Raw genomic sequence first — 13,947 nt, 5'->3', positions numbered from 1 at the left:
TAGGGGGAGGGCAAGGGTGGTGGGGGGTGGGAGTGAGAGAGCGATTGCATGATTTATGGCTGACTTTGTTTAAACCACGACTATATGTTTCCAGTGCTCTCTTCAGAGACAGTGAAACACTGGCTTCTCTGGAAGAGCATCTGCAGTTCAGCAAAGCTGGGAGATAACCTGGAGCTAAGGGAAATGGTATCTCTCAGGGTAAGTAACAGGACATGGGCCCTGTTTTCATCATAGTCACCTTCATGTTTCACAGTCATCCTGTTTGTGGTGCATCTGGTACTGACTTTTTTTTTCTTCCGGAAGAGCACACGCCTTGTTGTTTCTGTTCGGACACACTCTGTTGATTCATCCACTGCCAGGCCTAGAAATATCACAGAGCAGCAGCTTCATCCCCATAACCACATTACATGATGGCACCATGCCCCCAGGCTCCCACATCGAGGTGAGCCATCAAAGGTCTCCCTGGTCTGCCCCCACCACTGGAGATTTTGCTACTGCAGGCACTTGCTTCCCCAGGTACCAACAGCATTGGACTGCATCATGCCTAATATACTGCTTAGGTACCCTCCCATACCCGTGCAATTTACAGCAATAGCATTAAGGATCACAGCTTTTAACTTAAAAATTCCACTTTCGTTGCATTATGTTTTCATTCTGATAGTCTGGCAGTCATGGAAATATTTTTAGAATAATTTCTAGTGAATACCAATGACTTCAATGACTGTATCCCTAAAAATACCACTTACACTTCTCAGACTGGAGTCCCCAACTGGAGTATGCTGGAACACCTTTTCCTGGTGGCACCTGGTCTTGACTTAAAGGTCTTAGGTTTCCTTAGAAACAATTACTTTTATCAATTAAGGAACCTCTTGAACTCTTCAAATTAATATAATGTAACCAAAATTTATTCTTTTTCTTTATCCAGGCAGCGTGAGTAATTCCTGGATCTATGCAAGTCTAAAGGATTTTTTTTTTTTGCTGTTGGAGGACTTACTATGTGGTGTAAAAACTGTGATAGAAAAAGCTGGTAAGCATATTGTGATAAGTTCTTAAAGATTACATACCTGAGTTCTTCAGTTCCTCAGAGCTGTACTGGTAAAGTATGTCATAGGAACCGCCCATCTTCCCAGAGGTGTAGTAGTGAGTGCCAAAGTCATCAAATATTCTGCTGTATAAAGCGTAATTGTACTCCAGTGGCAGGTGGTTAAGTGCTTTTAGAAAGACGTCTGAGAGCTGCAGATCTGACTGTTTCATTGTGAAGTTTGCAACAGAAGTTATTTTGTGGACTCTAATAAAGTTGGAATTCTAGAAGAAAGAAAAGGGTAGTCATAGCATCTACATAGGTAGTTAATTGCAGAAAGTAGAGAAGCTAAAATTATGTCCTGAGATATGTTGCTAGAACTAATTAATCATGTGTATCATGCTGCTTTCACTATGAACAAACTATACCTGGAGATTCCAAGATCCCTGTGAGGTCCTTGAGGACAATGCTTATTATTCCTTTACATTGTGGGTGTATATAGCATTCTAAAGAAAATTAGGACTCCCTGAGCACCTACCAAAGAGAAAGCAAAAGGATTCCTGCCAAAACAAATATACCAGGAACTGATAAATTTCAAAAATTTCAGAGGAAAGGCTTGGTTTGGTTTGCAAACAATCTGGTGAGTGGCTATTTTGGATACTAAGTCAATGTCATGAATTTTCAGAATACATCAGTCTGCTAAAACTAAAACCAAACCACAGCGATAAAGATCTCATTGAGTTCAAGTGTCAGGCTATGAATATTAGAGGCAAAAGAAAAGAAAGTTCAAAAACTGGAAAAATCTACTACTCTTACAAAAAACTGATGGTTTTGAGACATCAAATTCATATAGTTTTCTAGTGCTAGAGCTTTTTAACTAATAGAAAGGAGAGGAACAGAAAATACTGGAAGAAGGGATTTATGAAGTGTCAAAAGGAATGGACAGCACAAGGCCAAAGCAAAAAGATCAAGAGCAACAGGAGGGGCATAAAACTGGAACAAATGACCACCCAGCAGATAGGAAAAAATCATTATAAAAAAAATAAAATTGTTACTGATTTATACGTGGGTGCTTCTGCTGAATTTTGCTGCTGGTAGTTTTGCTCTACTCTATTTCTGTCTCCAAGGCCACTTGGCTTAGAAGATTCAAGGATGCATTTAGACAGGGAGGTCTCCAAGCCAGGACTGAGCAACGTAACACATGAACTGGACTTTGGCTCTCAGTGCTGCACAGCAGTGCTCATTTCTTTGCCCTCATTTGCACATTGGAAAATAAGCTAAGGATATGCAGCTTTCTGCTGCAGGAAGAATTAGTATGGAAGAAATAGTTATGTAACTCTTCCCAGAGTTGTACTCAGCTCCTAGAATACCCTGTGGTTAATCCATTTTTAGGATTTTCAAGTGATTTAGGTTCTTATCCTCAATTTTCAGCTGTGCCAGCTAACATTTCAATTATGACATGCAAAATTACAAGCCTCTTTGGCAAATGTTGATTCTAAAACCTTAGCTGGTTTTGGCATGCTTTTAATCTCTTGCATGCTAAATATGAATTTCTGCTTGACATGCATCTTGCATTTGCATTTGCTGCTAGTGAAAGTATCTTAAGTGCTTTTATTACTAGCAATTAAATGTTTTTATTACTAGCAATTTACCTTACAGTTGTCAGACCTAGTGATTTCTCTGTTAAATCTCTGAGGCTCACACAGTATTGGAAACCCTCCATTGTAGAACAATCCCAAGAAACTGGATTCCAAAGTCTCTAGTTATTCTGGGCACATATTTAATCATAGTGGTAAAACCTGGTGCCTGTAGCAAGCTTTACCCATGAGTAACAGGTATTAATATAAAATATTAGTAGACTGGAAATTATTATTCCCAAAGAAAGCCTGCTCTGAATCAAATATGAGTACTTGTCCTGGGTTCAGATCAGCACATTTAAAACACAGCACTTCACCAGCTGCTAAGAAAGAGATAAATGACTGCTACAGCTGAACCTAGGACAGTACTCAAGTTCAGTTTTGATACACAAACAACTTCATTGACAAATGGGACCAAACACAACCTGAGCTGGACTGATGTTGAGGCCAGTATTTCTAGCTGGAAATTTTCTGCAAAGCAGGGTTTCACCTGAACATACTGATTAAGTAATCTTTAATGCCAAATATCATAAGCAGATTTGCCACAGAATCATGTCTGTCCCTGCCTGACATCATGTCCTGGGTTCAGCAGTAGCAGTCATTTTTCTCCTTCTTAGTAGCTGGTGCAGCGCTGTGTTTTTGACTTTCAGACTGGGAACAGCGCTGAAAACACCGATGTTTTTAGTTGCTGCTTAGTAATATTTAGTCTGACCAAAGACTTTCTGAGCCTCATGCTCTGCCAGGGAGGAGGGGAAGCCGGGAAGAAGCAGAGACAGGGCACCTGACCCTAAGTAGCCAAAGAAGTATTCCATACCACAGCACGTCATGCCCAGGATGTAGAACTGGGGGCAGTTACCTGGAAGGGTTAGATCACTGCTTGGTTGGGCTGGGTATCGGTCAGTGGGTGGTGAGCGGTTGTATTTTCTTCCCTTGTTATTTCCTTTATCATTATTATCATTGGTGGTAGCAGTAGTGGTTTGTGTTATACCTTAGTTACAGGACTGTTCTTATCTCAACCCGTGGGAGTTACATTCTTTCGATTGTCCTCCCCATCCCTCCGGGAGTGGGGGGAGGTAGGTGGGGGGAGTGAGCGAACAGCTGCATGGTGTCTGAGTGGCAGGCTGGGCTTAAACCATGACACATTACCAGCGACAGAGATGGCCTCTTATCTTTGAGCTCTCAGTTTTTCAATTGTAGTGCAAGCAGTCCAGCTCAATTAGCTACTGCCAGAAACACTTGGAACATAGGTTAAGAGAATGGGCACAAATTCTGATACAAAGCCTGCAGGAGCCCTTTGGAATAGCAGCATGGGAATTCAATGACAGGAAAAGGAAGAAAATAAACAGTATGTAATAGCAACAAACTGGAGTAGTTTATAATGAAAGAATAGAAAAATAGTTTATAATAAAATGTGTTACATAATATTCCAGTCCCATAACAAGAATTTTTTGTTACGTTTGGGATAGAGAATCATAGAATCATAGAATAGAATCATAGAATAGTTAGGGTTGGAAAGGACCTCAAGATCATCTAGTTCCAACCCCCCTGCCATGGACAGGGACACCTCACACTAAACCATCCCACGCAAGGCTTCATCCAACCTGGCCTTGAACACTGACAGGGATAGAGCACTCACAACCTCCCTGGGCAACCGATTCCAGTGCCTCACCACCCTAACAGGAAAGAATTTCCTCCTTATATCCAATTTAAACTTCCCCTGTTTAAGTTTTAACCCATTACCCCTCGTCCTGTCACTACAGTCCCTGACAAAGAGTCCCTCCCCAGCACCCCTATAGGCCCCCTTCAGATACTGGAAGGCTGCTATTAGGTCCCCACGCAGCCTTCTCTTCTCCAGGCTGAGCAGCCCCAACTTCCTCAGCCTGTCTTCATGCGGGAGGTGCTCCAGTCCCCTGATCATCCTCGTGGCCCTCCTCTGGCCTTGTTCCAGCAGTTCCATGTCCTTTTTATGTTGAGGACACCAGAACTGCACACAATACTCCAGGTGAGGTCTCACAAGAGCAGAGTAGAGGGGCAGGATCACGTCTTTCGACCTGCTGGTCACGCTCCTTTTGATGCAGCCCAGGATACGGTTGGCTTTCTGGGCTGCGAGCGCACACTGAAGCCAGCTCATGTTCATTTTCTCATCGACCAGCACCCCCAAGTCCTTCTCTGCAGGGCCGCTCTGAATCTCTTCTTTGCCCAGTCTGTAGCTGTGGTCACCTAGACTTACCTGTGCAAACAGTAGCTCACTGCTTACTGCCATTAAACTATAAAAGGGCACAGTCTTATATCCCACAGTATTCAACTGTACTAAAAGTGCAGAATTTCATGGGAAAAAGGTTTTCGGTTCTCAGAAACTTCTGTGGATGTGCTACTTCTGAGATTATCTTTATCATCAAGTACATCTTAGCAGCCATAAGACTGCAATATGCAAGTTAGTCACCAAATCAGAAACTAATGTAGAATAATTCCCAGCACATGCGTACGTACAACATTCTTGAGTGCACTTCATTTGTTTTCAGTGTTGTTTGCTACTGTTACTACATGGCATTCTCCCTATTTACTCTGTAACAGGAAAAGCAGAGGTTTACCTGATCTGATAATCTCAAATCTATGTTAAATCTATACTTTTTTAAATGGAATAAATTAAGTTTATGATTTCTATACTAAAACGAGCAGCACATGTTGTGTTATGGAAAGTATGTTACAACCTGGAGCATCCCGTTGTTTCAGAAAAATTTTTTAATGTGTGGTTCTAGTAGTGTAGTTGTTTGCTTGCTTGTTTTTTTAAATGCAATGACAATGCCTTATTAGGAAAGCAGACCCTGGTAGCTCAGTTCTGAAATGAGCAGACAGAAATCAAATCAAATGAAAAAAATTGAGGCAACATTCAGTTACCTTTTCATATGAGGCTTCAACAGCTTTCTTGAAGGAGGAAGATGTTGTGACTTTAACCCGTTTCTTTCTTGAGAATAAAAATGGGACACCAGAAGATCTTTTAGCACCATGAATGAATGAACTATATCCATGAGCACTATCACTCAGGGGACTTAAATCATTGTAGAAATCTGATGTTACATCGTCCTCTTCATCTTTCACCTGTAGATTTAGTAAAACAAAACGCATTTTCCCAAATAATAATCTGAAACAGAAGCCTACTAAGCAATGAATTGTTGATTTTTAAGGAAGAAACATGCCTGATTAATTGAGGCATGGCAGTAAGCTGAAAATTGTTCTTAACACTAAAGATGAGGCTGAGAAAGGTTAATAGGTGAGGTGAATACTAGATAAGAAGTAGCATTACAAACAGGCATTTATACAAGAGAGAAAAAAAGGAAAAGGCATGCAATACTTTTTGTTTTTTACATTTCCTACCCTCATGCCCCAAAGCTTAGGAATAATTTTCAACAGGGTATTTCAACAGACATTTCAAAGACTATCACTAAGTCCCAGTCCCACGGCTTCTATATTGTACAAAGCAAAGAGCTTCATGCTTTCTGTCCTTTCTTCATAATTCCCAGCTTAATTCCTAGTAGGTGAAGAGGAATTGGGAGCAAACCTGCCTGATCAAGTTGATAAGCCTCAATGGTGCTGTTACGCAAAGCACAAGGAAAACTTTAGAATCAGTTCAGAAGTTACCAATTTCCCAAAACCCATGTGTCTGAAAGATGCATTTTGCTTTCCTTCTCTAGGCTTGTTTAATTAATAGAGTTGCTAAGGAACCTGGGAGGTGTGGTGATCCATTTCCCCACTTCTGCTCTGCGAGAAGTCGTATGCTTTTGCATGAAAACGTACTGGAGTTCCAAAAAGAAAGCCTGATCCAGTGACCCTTCTATACCAAAGGCTGGTTAAAAAGATACAGATAAGCTCCCAAAAGTCAGATTCACAAACCTTTAACACTTCTGCAAAAAGGACATCCGTAACTTAATAAACCACACAGCTTTAAAGTGACCTGGGAAAACCAAGGCTTGTTTTTCCACATTGAATATATATGCTCACAGTAATTTTTCACCACTATTTATAAAACCTACATGTTTCACAATGAGAACAAAAAGCTTTGAATAATCTCCCCAAGAAAGTGGCAAATTCCCTAACACTGGGCACTTTAAAGGTCTGGCTGGACATGATGCTGGGATGTCTTGTCTAGACCATGCTTTTGCCAGGAAGAGTGACCAAATGATCCTTGAGGTCCCTTCCAACCCGCTATTCTGCGTCATGGCCAATCCAATTGCAGTTTCCATGGAACATATTAGGGTGTCCTTTCTTCAGTTGCTCCCCTTCAAGTAATACTAAAAACTCACAGCACTCCTGGAAAAAATCAGCTGTTCAGTTTTCACACATTAGTTGAGCTTTTTTAACATCCTGCATTCTGAAGGAGCAAGGCTCAAATCAAAACAAAGACATGGCCACAGCCATGAGGAAGTAAGGGTGAAGCCCAAATCAATCATGTTGACTGTGCAGTGAGTAAACACAGATCTGAATGGTGTGAGTAGAGCCACACGACTTCTCAATTTATCCCATTTCCACACACCACTTGAAGAATGTCCTGGCCTCACAAAGTTGAGAAATCTTGTCCTAAACCACAAATTACTGCTTAAGAATTGAGCACACAACTTGGACTGTGATTATGGCAATGGCTTCTCAGCCAGGAGTTGCTAATTGAGAATACCTGAAAGCTGACAGCCTCCAGGTTTGCAGGAACACGATATGATTTCCTTGTCTCTTTGCGCTTCACTGTGGTGCATTGTCCTCCATTGAATGAGTTGCCAAGGACTTCCCCTCGGCTCTCCCCTGCCAGAATGTGAAATCTAACCAAAAAATAAATCCAGAGATTAAACAATTCCAGAAAGACATATAGACTTGAAACTTTTTGTGACATGTAGCCGCACTGAAGATTTTGTAGGTTTGAATGAAATAGCATTAACATCTGTGTTATGTAACTGCTTTGAAAGATGTTCCTCTACAAGAACATCTAATTCACCTGAAAAATGCTGCAGTAGCAACTGTTTTTCCTACTTTTCATCTGTGCTTAGCCCTCTAGGTAATTTCAATATCAGTATGAGACAGTCACTCTTAAGCAGAGAATGGCCTAGTAAAATGAACAAGCAGTTCTCCATTTCTGCCATAACTGATGTTAAGCAGAGGGCACTGAGTTCAAAATTCAATTAAAAAATGCATGACGACCTGGGATAAGCATCCCTTGTTTAGGTCTTATACTGCTTAAATTAGTAGTCTGGAAGAGGTGATGGCTGGTATCATGTGAAATGTATCATAGACAAAAAAAGCAACACCCTCAGCACCCTCAAAATTTCTGAGGCACTAAGCGTAACTGAGGTGGAAGTTGCCAGTATGTGATGCTAAGGTTGCTGTGAGGCAGGAAGGGTAACTCAGAGAGCAGTGCTCCTTGACAGCTCTTTGTCTAGTCCACCAGCTCTGCAGAGCAAGACTGACAGATGCAGTGGGCAAGTATTAGCCTGAAGGTTTGGCTTCATTTTTACAATTTCTGCTTAATTTTAATATGAGAGATTATGTATTTTAATGTGATACTTTCAAATGCTAATTGGGGATTATGTTTTTATGTAAATTAGTGAGGTAAGAATTTCAGGTTTGTGAAAAATAAGATAGCTTACCCACTGCCTATTAACTGCACACCTGGGATGCTCTCATACTTTCTATTACACACGGTCTTTATCCTCCCACAATTTCTTTCATCAGAGTTGTCCCCACAGTCATTTTCTCCATTACATTCCAATTTTTTTGCAATACAACGACCTGCACCAGAGAAACAGCATCAACAAGGCAAAGATTCAGCATGTCTGAATACAGAAAAGGGTAGTCTGCTTTTTTCCTTAGTAAAGGTGTGAACTTGTCTTAGGAATTAATAGTGAGGCAGTATAATACATAGATTATTCCTATGAGAAATGGATGTTTCAGTTCTGCCAGTTTTGGCTTGCTTTGGAGATGTGAAGGCTTAATTTTAGGATTATTAGTGTATGAGGATAAAGCTATTTTAAGGCTAATGAGGTATATTTATATTGAAGTAAACAAGAAATACCAGAAATTCAACAAAAACAGTGAGAGTTTATGTTCAAACTCTACGGATATGTTTGTACATGAAGAATTTGTGCAAAGAAATATTATTTGAACAGTGCTGCTGTCTAGCTATCATGGTCATAGTGACATCCCAGGCTAGAGACTTTACTTGAATTACTTCTAGTTACAGAAGAAACTGTAAACATAAGCTTCTACTAATTCATATGAAATTCTTACATAGACTTCTGTCCCTGCTTCTTTCCCCTGGAATTTGTGCATGGAATATACAAGACCTAGATTATCTGGACCTTTCTTTCCTCAATGTCTAATCATTCAACTATCTAACAGTGCAACAATTATGCAATGAAGATTATCATTACCACTTTCACACTGAAATTTATTCTTGCAGTCAATTTCCACTACATTGCAGAGCTTTGTTGGGAAACATGGGCGGGAATCCACCAGTGACTCCGTACAGGCCTGACCCCCAAACTGAGATGGTCGCAGGAATGTCCGGACACGAAACTGTAAGGCAGGAGAAATAAAACCAGGGTGCTTTGTGTGAACTGTTTTTGTAGCTGAGTGCCCGCTCAGGCACAGTCTCATGCCTCAGTGCTGCTGAAGCTTTTATCAAAACCAGGGTCCCAAAGGAAATAATTATTTTTGTCCTTACATCCTACCATGCCATCATCCCAGGTAAGGGGGGCACCGATCTGGAAACCAAGAGCCCCACTAGCCCTAACAGAGCACACACGATGAAGCACTTGACAACTTGGGCTACATCACTGGAAGAATCTAAAGTTCAGTCCCTATGTGTTCAGTTTTAATGGTACAGCAGAAAACTGTGTGCAACAGTCTCAGCGGAGATTTTTTGTGTTCTTTATCATCTCTGTTGAAATAGAAGTACTCTGACAGGGTCATGTAGTGCCATCCCCAAACCATTTGGCTTGGCTCCCACACATGGGGGCTCTTGTCTGAAGAGCACTGGATGAACTGGGAGAAAAAAAGTTTTCCTGACGGTTTCTGTTACCAAACATGATATGGGAGCGAAATCTAAAGCTTACTGGGTTTTCTTTCCCAAAGTCACTAACCTCCATGCAGAATAACAATGCTGAATAAATGCTGCTAGACAAATCACTTCAGATATATTTTTCGCTCTAAGAGACTTGTGGTGGGACTGCATGGGACTGAACAGTTGCTCCTCTAAGAATTTTTTTACCACTGGAAAAGCACAGTTCCTTGCAGACTTCTGCTACTTCTCTTCCTGTAGAGAACTACTGAACTCAAACAGTGCAGGAAAATGTCTAGTAAAAATCAGCAATCAAGTGACTATGAGGGGAGAATGCAAGGAGCAACACCGGACTGTCTGAAAGGTTTTGAGCTCAAGATAACAATTACTTGTACTCCATTTGGGTCCCTAACACTCACTATATTATTTGTGTGAGCTTCCACTTCTTCATCTCTTCCCTTCACTTGGACCTTGCTTACACTAATCTTCACACTTAACCTTGGAAGTCATGTCTTTTTGACAGTTGCTTATATTTAACACAAGCAGTGATCTTTATATGTTAGAGGGAAAAATGGATCACAGTCCACAAAAGTACCTTTTTTTCTTGAAGCAGCAAATATGTTGCACCAATATTTGAAGTTAACTTTTGTTAACTTACACACCCATATGTAGAAGCATTGTTCATAAAAATGAACAATGTTCATAAAAATGAATAATGGTTGTACATATGGGTGTGTAAGAAACTCAGCCATTTAGGAAGATACTAATTACCAAAAAAAATTTCCCCTTTTAGCTCTTGCAGCTCACTGACTCCCACTTTCGCTGTTTCTCCCTGCTCTGCTCTCATACTCTCAATCCCTATTGCAGGGTAGGAACCCCCTAGGGTGGTTCACATTCACACCTAGAACAGCTTCTTTATGTTTTCCTTATCCTGCATGGACATCAGAAAGTTATATGTGTATGTAAAGATACACTTAGGGTATCTGAGAGGTTTTTCAAGATTGTTTTTCAGGCACAGAATAGATTTTGGAAGCTGAGCAGGACATTCAGAGAGTCGTATACTGCGTCTGCACAGAAACAGAGATGCTGAAGTTGATCTTAAAGCTCAGACCCAGCTACATAACTACCCCATGCAATCTGCACTCCCCTCCACTTCCTAGAACCTTACATTTGCCAGGACTTGGTTCCTTTAGGTCAAATCCACTTGAACTTGACTTTTCACCTCTTCCCTCTCTGCCATCTCACCTTTAAGTCTACCATCAGTCAACAGACACAAGCCCAAGAGGGAAAAAAAAAACATCCTGGGGTTTTATTCCACAGATACTAAGCACACCCCCTTCAGTTTTGTGTAGGCTTAAAAGGTTGGAGGAATGGTGCTCTGGATTTCTTAAAAGCAATCTCAAACTGATCCTGACTACCAGTCTGACACACAGCCTGAGCATTTCTGGCCACTGCTGGTTAGGATTTGTGGGTTAACTCTTTTTAGTAGATGATTACATCCTATTTTTCTTATCTTTAGAACATATAGAATGCTATGGATAAGCCAAAGATACTGTGACTTTCTCCTGCTTAAATAAAAATGCAAACTCTACAGCTTGATTTATCCTTTATGTGGAAAAATCAACTTTAATTGTGACAATGGAACTTTTAAAGCAAGTTCTCATAAATGGATTAACTCTTTTTTTTTCTACCTACTTGTTTTTTAATGCACGGGTCACATTCTGACCAAGGGCCAAAGTCTCCAAGCTGACAGTTGATAGGACATGTTTGCTGGTTACATGCACGAGATTCCTGCTTTGTGCACAGCTGGTCACAGAAGTTTTGACTATAATATTCATCCATTCTTATCTGCCTAAAAAAAATTTACAAGTTATGCTAGGAAGGAATCACAGGTGTTTTCTAACTGTGTGTGAAGGCTGATACAGAAAATTATTTGAGCCCAATGAAAACAACTTGAGAGATAATAGGTAGTTGCAGAATGTTGATCAAAAGAAAAATACAAATATGCTTTATGTTAACAGAGCAACTTTATCCACTTCACTTCAGCTGTCCCAGAAAATAGTACAGAAAAAGCCAGGAGAAAAAGAGAGGATTTCTCATAAATTTAAATATACCACTGCATTGCATCTAATTTGGCGCTGCTGAATCTTTATTTGACTTTAATAAGATTAATAAAATTAACCATACAGGGAGAAACTTTCTGTACACGTGCCAGCTGGAGCTGACTTCTCCCATGACAATGCTCTGAGCTGGGCAGAGCTCCCAGAACAGGGCACTGGGCACTGGTCCCCCCTCATAGGGAGCTCACCCTCACTACATCTGTTGGCAGATACAGGTTTGTTGGAGGCACTGTAATGCTGTATATATATAATATTGTATTTTCTTAGTTTTGCAATTAACATATAATATATTCATCTGGTAAACTGTTTGATATGACACATTTTTTCTCAGTATATTATGGAAGCTGGACCTTCAGGCACAGGTACCCCTCCTCAGAAGTGTTGGGGTCTTTTTCTCAGGGAATAAGTGAAGGCACAGAAGTAATGAGATAGGTTGGCCCTACCTGTGTCTGGTCTGTGTGCCATAATTGCAGGTTTGTGAACAGGCAGACCACGACCCCCATGGGTAATGTTCACAGTAGCATCCCTGGCTGCTCCCAATCACGAGGCTCAGCAGGATCAGGTGCACTAACATAGTCTTGTCCGTAGTGAAGGTGTCCATCTACAGCGCATGGGCAGGTAAAAGAAGTTCAGGAAACTGTCATTTATAGTTATGCCTGTATCTTTAGAGAGACATTTCTTCTAATTTGCAAAGCCTATAAATCTGCTTCATGATACAAAGTTGCTAGGCAATGTACCTAGAAAAGGGCAATAATGCAAGACACACATTTATCAGTAATTGAATTAATACTTTAAGGACCAAAAGTCTCAATGGCCTTTTTGGACACTTATTTATCAGGAGTACTAATCATGCCTGCACATAATTTCTATTGAAGAAATCGTTTATAAATGATTTTAAATGTGATGAATAAAGACCTATGACTGCTGTCATAGGTATTCTCGAAAATATTTTCTAGGAATAAGAATAAAAGCATGAGACAGCTCATAAAACATGCAAAAAATCAAACAGGAAATTAAGAGCAATGAGCCCATCTATTACCCTGTAACCATTTTCACATGCCTACAAATACCATAAGTGTTTTGCTGGAGTGAATTATTCCTTTAGCTTTTTGTTGTTCTTAGTTTTGTCTAGCCTGTCCAAACTGCAAATCGTTACTATTCAAAGCATATCCGAATTTTCTACCAAAAGGAGAAGACAGAACAAACAACCTGTTTCTTACTGCAGTGGTCAATTAAACTTTATTTGATGAGGCAGAAGGTTATAGGCAGTCTTTAGGAAGCAATAATGCTTAGTAAACTTGAAAATTTTTTTCCAGACAAACTGTTTATTCATTGATTGAATCAACACTAAATTTGATGCGCTATTACAGTAGAATATTATCATTATTGTATTGTTTTGATTAAAAAAATGAAAAGCCAATAGGAAGTTTAAAAAAGCAAAATATTTATTTTAAAACAATACTCTGAAAGATTTCATTTTTGAAAGTTTTAAATGAAATGTGCAATTGTTTTCTATTTTAGGTTTTTAGCCATATATGCTATCATGATTTTTATACCTTGCTGAGAAAAATGAAATTATGTCAAGCCAAAATGTTGCTTCCTCCTTTAGTAAAGAAAGCCAGTAAGTCTTCACACAGCTGTTGTAGTGAGGACTCAGAGCACTTTTTACACAATAATTCATCAATGAACATGCCTTTCAGAGAGATCCAAGTGTAAGCAAACCCAAAATACGATAAAACTGTAAACAGAGAAATCAACAGTCTAGCTAATGAAATAGGAGGAGAAGAGGTATTACATCTTTTTGCTTACCTGGGTTGCTGGCTTAGAAAAGAGATGAAGCCCTACAGAACAATTAATTTGCTTATTCCTTCGCTGTACTGGATATAGAAAAGCACTGTTTATTCTCGTCTGTGAGCAGAAGTGCAAACAATCAATACATAAGAAGCATATCAACAGCCGTTAAAATGTGCACGTGAGAGATTAATTCGACATTGTCAAGGAAAAAAAAAACAAACACAAAACTCTTCCTTATATGTCTTGTAACCTGTGTGCATTGAAGGTAACAAAAAATCTTCCTCATTAATTCATTGTAAGACTGTTAGATGCAAAGTCAGTCAACTTTGCAGA

General features: G+C 39.9%; 1 protein-coding gene across 1 annotated transcript in view; it reads right to left on the bottom strand.

Annotated features, from left to right (window-relative positions):
- Positions 1 to 13,947, bottom strand: part of C6 (complement C6) — a 27,624-nt gene extending 13,677 nt beyond the window's left edge. The window contains exons 1-9 of the mRNA XM_065661805.1: positions 13,630 to 13,947; positions 12,264 to 12,421; positions 11,396 to 11,552; positions 9,072 to 9,216; positions 8,289 to 8,430; positions 7,328 to 7,466; positions 5,557 to 5,757; positions 1,065 to 1,305; positions 239 to 361 (exon numbers count right to left, since the gene is read on the bottom strand). Of these exons, the coding sequence (XP_065517877.1) occupies positions 239 to 361; positions 1,065 to 1,305; positions 5,557 to 5,757; positions 7,328 to 7,466; positions 8,289 to 8,430; positions 9,072 to 9,216; positions 11,396 to 11,552; positions 12,264 to 12,421 (1,306 nt within the window). The 5' untranslated portion in view covers positions 13,630 to 13,947. The remainder of the gene's footprint in view (positions 1 to 238; positions 362 to 1,064; positions 1,306 to 5,556; positions 5,758 to 7,327; positions 7,467 to 8,288; positions 8,431 to 9,071; positions 9,217 to 11,395; positions 11,553 to 12,263; positions 12,422 to 13,629) is intronic.

Source organism: Lathamus discolor, chromosome Z (genome assembly GCF_037157495.1).
Source record: "Lathamus discolor isolate bLatDis1 chromosome Z, bLatDis1.hap1, whole genome shotgun sequence".
Taxonomy (NCBI): Eukaryota; Metazoa; Chordata; class Aves; order Psittaciformes; family Psittacidae; genus Lathamus; species Lathamus discolor.
The sequence above is the reverse complement of the archived record's forward strand: the minus strand, read 5'-3'. Positions and strand labels throughout refer to the sequence as shown.